General features: G+C 47.0%; 1 protein-coding gene across 2 annotated transcripts in view; it reads right to left on the minus strand.

The window, feature by feature from the left end:
• PLEKHG2 (pleckstrin homology and RhoGEF domain containing G2) overlaps positions 1-13,411 on the minus strand; it is a 108,930-nt gene that overhangs the window by 35,916 nt on the left and 59,603 nt on the right. For both annotated transcript variants that reach the window (XM_030218089.1, XM_030218087.1), the window contains exons 10-14: positions 12,900-12,992; positions 11,076-11,162; positions 7,489-7,522; positions 2,664-2,765; positions 2,083-2,184 (exon numbers count right to left, since the gene is read on the minus strand). In XM_030218089.1, coding sequence (XP_030073949.1) covers positions 2,083-2,184; positions 2,664-2,765; positions 7,489-7,522; positions 11,076-11,162; positions 12,900-12,992 — 418 coding nt within the window. The remainder of the gene's footprint in view (positions 1-2,082; positions 2,185-2,663; positions 2,766-7,488; positions 7,523-11,075; positions 11,163-12,899; positions 12,993-13,411) is intronic.

Here is a 13,411-nt window from a genome sequence, read left to right on the forward strand (position 1 = left end):
GTAGTAGTAGGTAATGGATAGCAAAGGGTACATCAACAGGATTTGATCCCTGGCTTCCCTGCTGCTCAGTCTGCTGCTGTAACCACTAGGCTGTATCTCCACTTAAGTCAAGGGAGGGAAAGTACAGTTTGTCAACCCAGTCCTCCGGAAAACCCTAAGCCAGTCTGGTTTTCAAGATATCCACAATGAATATTCATGAGATGTATTTGCATACAGTGGAGGCAGTGCAAACAGATTTATCTCTCCCTGTGCTAGACTTTCATTTTGAAAGCTCCGTGCATTCTTTCTGTGTGTGCACCTTCAGATGCAAGCAGGTACTGTGTGCCACCAGCCTGATCTTCAAACTCAATTACAGGTCCCTGTGGCTCAAAATTTTCCCTAAATCTGCTACCTGTTACTTATTTTATTTTTATTATTTATTACATTTGTATCCCACATTTTCCCACCTCTTTGCAGGCTCAATGTGGCTTACAATAAATCGTGGCTAGTGGAAATGAACAGAGAGTTGACATCTAGTATTACAGAGTGTTTTGGGTTGAATGGTAATAGAAAACATGATGATGATGTAATGTATGGCGTTCTTAACATTGCTTGCTAGATATATGTGGGGATTTCATATGTTTTGGTCTTTGTGATATGTCTTATCGAAAAGATGGGTCTTCAGCAGTTTGCGGAAGTTGGTCAGTTCATAGGTCGCCTTTAGGTTACGTGGCAATGCATTCCAGAATTGCGTGCTCATAGGAAAAGGTTGATGTGTGCATTAGTTTATATTTTAGGCCTTTGCAGTTGGGGAAATGAAGATTAAGGAATGTGCGAGATGATCTTTTGGCATTCCTGGGTGGTAGGTCAATCAGGTCTGACATGTAGGCTGGGGCCTCGCCGTGGATGATCTTATGTACTAGGGTACATTCTTTGAACTTGATGCATTCTCTGAGTGGTAACCAGTGTAGTTTCTCTCGTAGGGGCTTTGCACTTTCGTATTCTATACAGTGTCCCCTAGACCTGGCCCAGCAGATTCTGGTGGCATGAATCTTAATTCACATCAACCTGGGGGTTTCCCCTGTTTTAGGCCTTCTCACCATTCCTAGTCTATTTTTTTTTCAGCCACAGCTGCCTGTGAGTCATGCATCACTGGCACCCGGAACCCTGCACCATGGGCTCTAAATCCATCACTGGATGCAATCCTTAACCTTGACGTCTTCCCCACCTTCCCAGAGCTTGTGAATGCTGCCTCTCTACCATCCCCAAACCCAGCTGACCTGGGAAGTGAAAGATCCTACCTGGGAATCAAACCAGGACTGCATGCAGGACTGTAATTAACAATAAAATGCAATTGCCCAAGGCACAAAATGACTTAAATGCCAGTGTGAGTCAGAAGCACCTGGAAAGTCAGGAAGTGTGTAGAGCTCCTGCCACTCAAGCTGAGAAGCAGGGGGGATTGGAATGGGTAGGGGCACATGAGTTCAGAGCAAAAGGGACTAGGAATAATACAGGAGGAAGAGAAGAGTGGGCATCAAGGTAGGGGTGGGTGGCACACATACGCTCGCCTGCTACCTTGGCTGGTTATGGCTCTGGCTACATAGCAGAACATGGCACTCCTACTGAAACAAGGAGCCAGTCACATCTTGTTTCTGCTAAGGTAGGCCTCCATTTGCCAATAAATTGCAAGACAGGTTCTTGTCTAGCGCAGGATGGGGTGCTGGATGGAATTATCCCAGAGGCAGAACTTGGAGACATTGCTTTGATGAAGAAGGTCCCAGTGTGACCCCTATCCCAGCTGCAGATCCCTAAGAACTTCTACCCTAACACTCTTTAAAGGGATACATCTTCTAATGCAGCCCCAGTGGTACGCACCGCATGGCCGCATTTCTACAGCACGGAGCAGAAGACTTCCTCCAAAGCAGGACTATTAAGATTATCTTTGCAAAAATACAGCCAATGGGTATCTGCAAGATGGCTGATTATCCTAGCTCATTTCTCTTCATCATGGTCTTACCTCTTGAAACTGCCAAAGATTTACTCATCAAAGTGTCTTTAATAAATGGAATGCTGATCTTTTTGCTGGAACTGGGATGTACTCACCAGACTGCCGTCTCCCGCGGCGGTACTGGACACTGTTATCCAGGCTGCAGATAGATAAGCTCTTTCGTCCCTTCTCTGGGCTGAATAAGAACTGCGGTGGCTCTATAACGACAAAGGATAGGCTGTTGCTAAGGCTGAAGGGATCTCATGTCCTCTCCTCACTTCAGGGGTAAAGGGCTGCGGGGTGATCTCACTTCCTTCTCCAGTCACTGCGGATGGGGAGCTCAAGTGCTCCCATTACTGCTGGGGAGAACACAGGTGATCTAACTCTCACCTGTTACTGCTGGGGGGGCTCTGAGGGCATCATGCACCTCTCTAACATCGCTGAAAGGGAGCTCAGGTGACTTTAATCTTGGCCCCTCTCTCACCACTGGGGGGAGCTCAAGTGATCTGACTCCCTGCCCTATTTGTGACCATCTCTGGGAAGACATTACTGAAGTCTGGTGACTTTGGTCATGTTCTCTCAGAGAGGGTCACATTTTTTCTAAATTTCTTTTAACAATGGTTTGTATTTTTACACTAGTCATCAAATGTCCACGGCACAAGCTTGCCACCACCTTCCTTACCTGAGCTGTCCTTACCTGACTGGCGCCGGACTAGTGGGTAGCCCCTGGTTTCAGCTGACCATGGAGAAGAGACGGATTTCCATAGAGATTCAGAGCTCAATCGGACCTCAGGTGAGTCTGGTATGAAGAACACATAGGTCTGATACCAAAGATCCGACACATATAAAACAAGCTTTTCTGTAAACAAGGGTACAAAACAGGGCAATTGTCCTGGGTCCCCATGCCACAAAGGGCTCCAGGCCTGACTCAAGCTGAAGGAGCCAAATCCACCCACAGACAAGCTTTGGGGCCCTCTTCTCAGTTTCTGCCCAGGGCCCCCACATGTCTAACATCAGCCCTGTCTGTAAAGATCCCACCAAATGTCTCCTTTCCCACTTTATTCCAAGGATTAGACAACCTTGAGTCCTTATGGACACCAAACTGCTCAGTTTCAGGATACCCTTAATGACTGGGAGATAGCTTTGTATACAACTGAAGAAGTATGTTCCTTGGCCGGCTGCCACCTGGGGCGGATCACCGCTGCGCACCCCCCCCCCCCCTCCTTGGGTGCAGCATTGTCCATCCCCCCGGGTGCAGCACAAAACCCCCCCTGGGTGCAGCACGATACACATCACCGCCCCCCCCCCCGGGGCATCACCTCCAAGCCCCCCCCCCCCCCCCCGGGTGCATTCTTCCTACCTTCTGGGCTGCTGGGAGCAGCCACATGGCTGTCGGCTCCGCTGGTTCCCTGCTCCCTCTGCCCCGGAACAGGAAGTAACAGCAGAGGAAGCAGATAACCAGCGGAGCCAACAGCCATGTGGCTGCTGGGTCCCTGCTCGCTCTGCCCCAGAACAGGAAATAACAGCAGAGGGAGCAGGTAACCAGCAGAGCCGACAGCCGTTTGGCTGCTCCCTGCGCTCCTGCAGAGTGCACCCGGAGCAGACCGCCCCCACCACCCTTGGTACGCCACTGCTGTGAAACACAATTTTGGGCAGTGTGACAATTTCACTCTGTGTATTTCCCCCTCAATGACGCTGCCCAAATATCATGCCTTGATTACTGTAACAGTGTACATGCCAGGACTTTTTAATATCTACATGTATTCTCTGGGTTTTGTCCTGGATAAGACAGACATCTATCTGTATAGCTATGCAGATGGCATAACAATAATGGTTTCTATATGCTCTTCAGTTTCTTCTCAATCTGACTTCATAATATTTTAAATACCTTGGATGAAACAACATAAGTTAAAACTGAATTCAGATAAAACTAAAATTCTGTTGGTTAGCCGCTCTAGAGAAGAAACCAAAACCTCTGTGATGATCAATCAATTCAATTCAATTTTTCTTCTTCTATACAAATCCTGGGAATTCAGTTGGACACTAGGCTGTCATTAGATTTGCAGATTTCTAAACTAATACAAAGATCATTTTTTTGATGCGAAACTTATGACTTGTAAGAAAATATTTTGATCAAAAACGCTTTCAGCTTACAGTACAATCTTTGATCTTGAGCTCCTTAGATTATTGTAACATCATTTATTTAGGAGCATCTAAACACATTTTGAAGGAATTACAGACTGTTCAAAATGTGACACTGCACCTCGTTTATTCACTGTCAAAATATGACTCGGTTGGTCTTACGTTCTTGTATGGTTTTAAAGTTACCTTTCAGTATTCTCACTGTGAAAACACCCAACAGAAAGGACTTAACAAGGATCTGGGGTTCTTAGCCCATTATAAACCATAAAGCTGTATGTCTCTGTTGATCACCCTCCCCTCACCTATCCACACCCATCCTGTTAGAATATCAATGATATGCTTTGATGTCCCCATGCATACCTCCTACCCACCCCCATCCTCCCACCCTGTCAGACTGTCATAGTAATGCTTGAATGTTTTCACTTATATACACTGTCAGCTAGCACATTTGCTTATTTCCGATCTGACGAAGAAGGGCAACCTTTGAAAGCTAATCAAGAAATGTATTAAGTTATGTCCAATAAAAAAGGTATCATCTTATTTTCTTTTCCATGTTTTATTTTGTTTGATTTCTATTGATAACCTTAAGAGTGGACTAACACGGCTACCACACTTCAATACTATAGAAAATTGCTCCCTATACAGGCCAGACTAAGATTTAAATTTTACTGTTTAAGTACATAAGTACATAAGTGTTGCCAAACCAAAGGTCCATCAAGCCCAACATCCTGTTTCCAACAGTAGCCAATCCCGGTCACAAGTACCTGGCAAGATCCCAAAACAGTACAATACATTTTATGCTGCTTATCCTAGACATGAGCAGTGGATTTTCCCCAAGTCCATTTTAATAATGACTTATGGACTTTTCTTTTAGGAAGCTATCCAAACCTTTTTTAAACCCCGCTAAACTGACTGCTTTTACCACATTCTCTGGCAATGAATTCCAGAGTTTAATTCCAAGATTTTATACAGTCTTGCCCTGTCATATCTTAAGCATCATTTTGTTTTGTTATAGAAATCTAGGATTACTAGATCATTAGCTTTATTTGCTTATCTATCAATACAATACTTAAAGAAAAGGACTAAACTTTTAGATACTCTCTTTTCCTATCAGGCAGCTTGTTTAGACAAATCTATCCAAAACATATTATCTTCCATGATCAATTATAGACAATTTCGGAAACAGATAAAAACCTACTTATTTAAGAATTTTGTATTGAATCATGCCTGATTTATAAGTTGTAATAGGTCTGCTGCTTTGTATTAATTGTTTATGTATTTCCTGGAAATGATCAGTCTCTTTATTGTGATCCGCATTGAACTGGAAAGTATATAGAAGAATATAAATTTTATTGTTATGTTATCTCCAATCTGTACTAAACACCTCCATTTCAGATTTTGGGCCACACATGAAAATGTGATCACATCACCTCTTTGCTCTTTCAGCCCCATGGATCCCGATTCAGTTTAGAGTGAGCTGTATATACCGGTAGCCCTCTTTACCTAGGCTTCCTAACTACCCCTTACATTCCACCTGGATTGCTTTGATCCTCCAGGGATTGTAGGTTGGTAATGCCACCAGTATTTCATGCGTGTCTGAACTCCACCAAGCACAACGCCTTTTTCTAGGCAGCAAAAAATCTCTGAAATGCCCTCCTGACCCCTATCTAGCTGGAATTTTCTTACAGAAAGTTGAACGCTGCCTTGATAACCCACCTATGTACCAGGGTCGCCGAAAGAGAAAGCTGGACCCGGGGCTAGGATTACCATATAGCTCTCCTCCACAGCAGTGAATGAGAGAGAGTGCTCTGCTGGCTACAGGGCCTTCTTCCTGCTGCATCCCCGCCTCCTATGAAGTAACTTCCTGTTTCCACATAGGCAGGATGCAGCAGGAAGAAGGAACTGTGGCCAGCAGAGCAGTCTTTTTTGGTCGCTGGCGCCAGGCCCTCCTCGGAGGCCAGGCTCGGGGAATCTTGCCCCTCCCACCCCCACCCCCACCCCCATCTCTGTGGCCCTGCTCTGTACTCAGGTCTTTGGCAGGTCCTAGACACCACAGGGTCTGCTGGACTCAGCCATCTGCCTGCATTTCCATTCTGTTTAGTAGTTTCTGTCTGGCCTTGGGCTGCCCCTTCCTGCTCCTGTATCCCAGAGCTGCCATTACCCATTCCAGAAGGAAGACTTTTTGGACGATCCTGGTTTTTAAACTTAACATTCCAAAGAAGTGTAGTATTTGTAATCCATGATTCTATCCATTGAATCTAGTACTGAGGGTTCCATAATGCGCCAGGATGAGGATGGAAGAAATCTAGGACCTGCCAAACAGTCTCCTTTCTGGAATGAGTAACTTGGCGGCTCTGCTATCCCCTCCCCCACTCTGTCCTACTGAATTTTGGAGTTCCTTTCTCTCTGCTTTTCTTTTAGTCCGTAAACAGGTTTGCTCTGCCTGGTGCAAAAGGAGGTATAATAAACCTTAAAAAAACATAAACAGATATAAGCATGCATATTCGCTAAGGATATCCTGATTACAAGAGTGGATTGGTGTCCATGGGAATTGAAGTTTGCTTGCTCCTGCTTATTCCCTAACCAGAAGCCTTTTTCCATCACTTCCGAATGAATTACCACATCCAGATGAGATTAGTACTGTACAGGGTTCAAAGATCAACAATCAAGGCTGAGAAAGAGACTAGCCTATGAGTCCTGATAAGTAAGGCCCACCCCCACCTCCTGAGAGACTCAGGACAGGATTCCCCTCTTCAAGTCTATTGTTTACCAGGGACCTCAACAGGGCCGCTGAGAGACTGAGAGACTGGGCCGGGCCTGGGGCAAGGCCGCCCCCCACCCCCCCGAGGTCATCGTCATCGCTGCCCCCCTCTGTCCACCACCGGGCCGGGTCCCCCTGAATTCAAATCATAGCGTCTCACCTTGACCTTGCTCCGTGTGAAAGAAGCACAGCGGCAGCAGTCTGCAGATCGCCTCCCTTCGGGCCTTCCCTCCGTGTCCCGCCCTCGGGCGGGACACAGGGAGGGAAGGCCCGAAGGGAGGCGATCTGCAGACTGCCGCCGCTGTGCTTCTTTCACACGGAGCGAGGTCGAGGTGAGCCCGGCCCGGTAGTGGACGGATGGGGGCGGGTGGAGGGGACTGTGGCGCCGGGCCCCCCTTGTAGGTCCGGGCCCGGGGAATTTTGTCCCCCCTGCCCTCCACCTCCTCGGCGATGCTGGACCTCACCATTTCCCTCTTGGTCTGTAACTTGGCCCATGCTAAGTAACAGAATTCCAGAGCAGTGTCCTTGTCCCCCCCCCCCCAACAATCTCCCATCTCTGAGATGTTCAAGGTTAAAAGGTGACAATCAGGTTGTAATGACAGGAAATGACTTCACTTACACTGAAAACTGTTTTCCAGGAGCACCTGTTTTGCCTGCAACCAAGTGAAAATTGGTGTTAGTGTCCGTATCAGCGGTTTGCAAACTTTCTATGACAATGACCCCCCATTCTAGTGGACACAGATAAACACGTAATCTCCAGCCCTACCTTGCTGTCTGTGTCACGGCTCCTAGCCATCTTGGAACAATACTACCATACTCCCCCCGCTTCCCACGGAGCCTGCGCAGGCCTAGTTAAAGGTGGCTCAATGGGAGGTGTGGCCGATAACATTTATTCTCAGTACCTTAACATCCTACCTGCAGTGCTGCAGTTTTCACCCAGGCACAGCAGCGGCACTCATAGGCTGCTTGCCTACGAGTGCCACTGCCACTGCCCAGACGAAGACTGCAGGCAGGATTTTGAGGTGGGGGCGGGGCCGCGTCTGAAAGGGGGTGCGTACGCCACTGACGCACCTTCTTTAAGCATGCCACTGATGGTTAGGAAGTAAAATAGGACGGGAGGCAAGCCAGGATGGCTGAGTAGAATGGCAGCAGCAGCAGCAGGCAAAAGGTGGGTAAAAATCTGCTTTTTCTGCATAAATTGCCCCTTTAAAAATATTCTCCTTTTCTCTGGGTAACTTTGTCCTCACAAAAAAATTTGTTCAGATAAAAGTTACTTGGACAAATAGGGGACAGGGATGGAAGTGTGATGACAGCAGGCTAAGTTTTACAGAAATTTGAGTCCATTGAAATGGCAGAGCTCAGGTTATTTGGAAAACTTTATCTGGATAATTTTATGCGGTGTCGAATAAGGACAGTCAGATAAATTTATCTGATTATCTTATCCACTCAGCAAGTTTTGGAATATTTATTTATTTAGTGCATTTTTACCCCACCTTTTCCCACAGGATGCGGGCTCAAAGTGGCTTACAATAGACTGGAAAGGCGATCGCCAGACCAGCGGAATACAAATGCAATATGTAAACAAAGAAGTAGGCAGAGAGAAGAAAGCAAAAAGAAGAGAATTGAAGGAGTCCAAAATCAGGTCTTTGGGTTTCAGAGCTTTCAAGTGACCCAAGACTATTTATTCTTTTTCCGGATTTATATCCTGCTCAATCTAACATCCTTGGAGGTTACAACTGAACGTATATAAATATGATTTCTCCACAATACTTGTATAAACAACATTCAATAAAATTAAAAGCATTACTAAAATCAAGAAAACGTATTAAAACAAAACAGCTGTAAGCAGTGGCGTTCCGAGGGGCACTGACACCCGGGGCGGATCGCCGTTGCGCCCCCCCCCCCACGGGTGCAGCGCCCCCCCCCCCCCGTGCAGCGCAACCCCCCCCCGTGAAGGGACACCCCCACCCCGGCGAAAGAACACCCCCCCGTGGGTGCACGCCACTGGGGGGTGCCGCGCGCCAGTCAGCGTCGTTTGTTTCCATGCTCCCTCTGCCTCAGAACAGGAAGAAACCTGTTCCGGGGCAGAGGGAGCATGGAAACGAACGACGCTGATCGGCGAGCGGCACCCCCCCCCCCTCCCAGCGGCGTGCACCCGGGGCGGACCGCCCGCACCGCCCCCCCTTTGGTACGCCACTGGCTGTAAGCTCATTCTCTCCAACCAACAGTTGCTCTATGATTTAATGGGTGAATCTCTTCATAAAGGCGGTTAATAAATCCCAATAAATGAGTAAATAAATCAGCAAGATAGTTTTAAGTTCTTTCTTAAATGATTTTAAGCTTGTCATTTTACAGATACTCATTAGTAAAACATTCCATAACTTAGGACCAATCACTTTAAAAATAGATGTTCTACACATTTCCAATCTAATAGTATGAAAGGAAGGAACTTCCAACAAACTACTATCAGCCGAGGCAGCCCTGGATAATACAGTCCTGATGCATGCTGGTACCTACTTTGCTGATTTCAAATCTGGACGCTGGTACTACAAATCACACAGTGCTTACATAAGTGCATAAGTACCAGCAGAAGAAAAGAGGGTTTAATACCCCTGTATAAGACGTTGGTGAGGCCCCACCTGGAGTATTGTGTTCAGTTTTGGAGGCCGTATCTTGTGAAGGATGTGAAAAAAATTGAAGGGGTGCAAAGAAAAGCTACGAGAATGGTATGGGATTTGCATTACAAGACGTATGAGGAGAGACTTGCAGACCTGAACATGTATACCCTGGAGGAAAGGAGAAACAGGGGTGATATCATACAGACGTTCAAATATTTGAAAGGTATTAATCTGCAAACGAACCTTTTCCGGAGAGGGGAAGGCGGTAGAACTAGAGGACATGAAATGAGATTGAAGGGGGGCAGACTCAAGAAAAATGTCAGGAAGTCTTTTTCACGGAGAGAGTGGTGGATGCTTGGAATGCCCTCCCGCGGGAGGTGGTGGAAATGAAAACGGTAACAGAATTCAAACATGCGTGGGATAAACATAAAGGAATCCTCCTCAGAAGGAAGGGATCCCCAGAAGCTTAGCCGGTGGTGGGAGGCAGGGCTGGTGGTTGGGAGGTGGGGATAGTGCTGGGCAGACTTATACGGTCTGTGCCAGAGCCGGTGGTGGGTGGCGGGGCGGGTGGTTGGGAGTGGGGATAGTGCTGGGCAGACTTATACGGTCTGTGCCCTGAAAAAGACAGGAACAAATCAAGGTAAGGTATACACAAAAAATGACACGTGAGTTTATCTTGTTGGGCAGACTGGGTGGACCGTGCAGGTCTTTTTCTGCTGTCATCTACTATGTTACTATGTTACTATTGCCATACTGGGACAGACCGAAGGTCCATCAAGCCCAGCATCCTGTTTCTAACAGTGGCCAATCCAGGTCACAAGTACCTGGCAAGAATCCAAAAAAGTACAATACATTTTATGCTGCTTATCCTAGAAATAAGCACTGGATTTTCCCCAAGTCCATTTTAATAATATTCTATGGACTTTTCCTTTAGGAAGCCATCCAAACCTTTTTAAAACACCCATAACTACTTTTACTACATTCTCTGGCAACGAATTCCAGAGTTTAATTACACGTTGAGTGAAGAAACATTTTCTCTGATTTGTTTTAAATTTACTACTTTGTAGCTTCATCGCGTGCCCCCTAGTCCTAGCATTTTTGAAAAGAGTAAACAAGCGATTTACGTCTACCCATTCCACTCCACTCATTATTTTATAGACCTCTGTCATATCTCCCCTCAGCTGTCTTTTCTCCAAGCTGGAAAGCCCTAGCCACTTCAGCCTTTCCTCATAGGGAAATCTTCCCATCCCCTTTATCATTTTTGATGCCCTTCTCTGTACCTATATCTTTTCTGAGTTGTGGCGACCAGAATTGAACACAATATTTGAGGTGCGGTCGCACCATGGCCCGATACAAAGGCATTATAATGTTCTGACTTTTGTTTTCCATTCCTTTCCTAATAATACCTAACATTCTATTTGCTTTCTTAGACGCCGCAGCACACTGAGCAGAGGGTTTCAACGTATCAAAAACCAGGAGTGGCCACAAATCTCCCTCCTAAATAGTCATTTGGCAGTTCTGAAGGCAGAAGGATAGGAAGGGGCAGCAGGGTGGAGGACAGACTGTAGGAATAGTACCATCACTGTACCTTCTGTGGGATTGAAGCTGGGTGGTTCTCCACAATTACACGCTTCAGATAATGAATCCATAAACGTTTCTCCTCCTGGTTCTTGGCCTGTAGAAGTGAGTTGTGGAATCAGTGTGAGAAAAGGGAGATCTCAGCAGGATCAGGGAATTGTACTGTGGTTTCAGACAAGGTTTCAGACAAGACACCAAACACTCTTCCCCCCAAACTTGTATTATCATTGCAACTCAGAAACAGGGATAGGAACTCAGAGTATGGTGCATGAAGTAAGGAATGTTGGGTACACTGGATGGACCATGAAAGCCTTTAACTGTCGTGTTATGATGGCTCCGTGAGTCCTCCAGCGTCATTGCATAAAACAGCATGCCTTTAACTGTCTACTGCGCTACTGAGTATGGTGACTGCAGTAAGGAGTGTGGAGCTAAGAATATGGCACATGCAGTAAGGGAAGCGGACCTCAGAGTATGGTGCATACAGTAAGGAGCAGCCATGGAACTCACAGTATGGCACACGCAATAAAAAGTATGAAGCTCTGAGTTCGGGGCATGCAGTAAGAGACGTGAAGGGGCATTTTCGAAAGGGACATCCAAATTGCAATTTGGACGTTCTTGCAAAATGGGGCAGGCAAATCCATATTTTCGAAACAAGATGGACGTCCATCTTTCATTTCGAAAATACCATCAGGGACATCCAAATCCTTAAAATTTGCCATCCCTAGATTTGGACGTCCCTAGACATGGTCATTTCTGATTTTCGGCGATTTTCAAAACCAAAGACGTTCATGTCAGAAACGACCAAATGCAAGCCATTTGTTCATGGAAGGAGCCAGCATTTCTAGTGCACTGGTTCCCCTGACATGCTAGGACACCAACCAGGCACCCTAGGGGGCACTACAGTGGACTTCATAAAATGCTCCCAGGAACATAGCTCCCTTATCTTGGGTGCTGAGCCCCCCAAACCCCACTACCCTCAACTATACACCACTACCATAGCCTTTACGGGTGAAGGGGGGCACCTAGATGTGGGTACAGTGGGTTTCTGGTGGGCTCGCTGTTTCCTCCACAAACGTAACAGGTAGGGGGGGATGGGGATGGGTCCACCTGTCTGAAGCTCCTGAGACCTGCATACTGCTGTGATGGACCTGAGTATGACATCTGAGGTTGGCATAGAGGCTGGCACGACATATTTTGAAAGATGTTTTTTGAGGGTGGGAGGGGGTTAGTGACCACTGGGGGAGTAACGGGAGGTCATCCCCAATTCTCTCCGGTGGTCATCTGGTCATTTCGGGCATCTTTTGTGCCTTAGTCGTAATAAAAGCACGTCTAAGTGAAAACGTCCAAGTGTTCGTCAGGGACGTCCTTGTTTTTTTCGATTGTGGGTCAAGGACGTCCAAGTGTTAGGCACACCCAAGTCCTGCCTTCGCTACGCCTCCAACACGCCCCCTTGAACTTTGGCTGTCCTTGTGACGGAGTGCAGCTGGGGACATCCTAAATCGGGTTTCAATTATACCGATTTGAACGTCCCTGGGAGAAGGACGTCCATCTTCCGATTTATGTCGAAAGATGGACGCCCTTCTCTTTCGAAAATGAGCCCAATAGAGTTCCAAGTATGGAGCATGCAGTAAGGAGTATGGAGCTCATAGTGTGGTGCACGCAATAAGGGGTCTGGTGCTCAGAATGGTGCACAAAGTATTTATTTATTTGTTACATTTGTGTATGGTGTGTGGAAGTCAGAGTATGGTGTATGCAGTAAGGGGTGTGGAGCTCAGTATGGTGCATGTGGTAAGGAGCGAGGAGCTCAAGAGTATGGCATGCATTGCCTCCCCACCTGTACAACTTGCTGCTGTTTTGGAATTGTCAGATCTGCCACTTTGAAGCTCAAAGAATCCTTCATATGTTCAGTCAGGGCAAGGTTGCAGCACTGAGAAAAGAGAAACCATTAGTTTGACCTCAGACTGTGGGATTCCAGATATTTTGTAACAGCTTCAGGTCACCAGCACTTAAATGGAGCTATGAAGATGGTTGGCAGGGCCACTGAGAGACTGAACCGGGACAGGGCTGCCGCCGCCAAGCCTGGGCCACCGCCCCCCGTATCATGGCCGCCCCCCCCCCTCCAATCATCACCGCTTCCCCCCCCAGATCACTGCCCAATTGAAATACCTAATTGGCTGGTGAGGATCCCGAGGCCCCGCCAGCAGAAGACATCTTCCTCCAGAACTGCTCTTCTGCTGATTGCCTGCCCTTACGGCTGCTTTTCCTCCCAGGGCATGCTTGATTTCAAAACTGAGCATGGGCACCTGAAAGGAAAAGTAGCCGCTCAGCTGGACAGAAGAGCAGCAC

Source organism: Microcaecilia unicolor, chromosome 11 (assembly GCF_901765095.1).
Source record: "Microcaecilia unicolor chromosome 11, aMicUni1.1, whole genome shotgun sequence".
In the NCBI taxonomy this organism is placed as follows: Eukaryota; Metazoa; Chordata; class Amphibia; order Gymnophiona; family Siphonopidae; genus Microcaecilia; species Microcaecilia unicolor.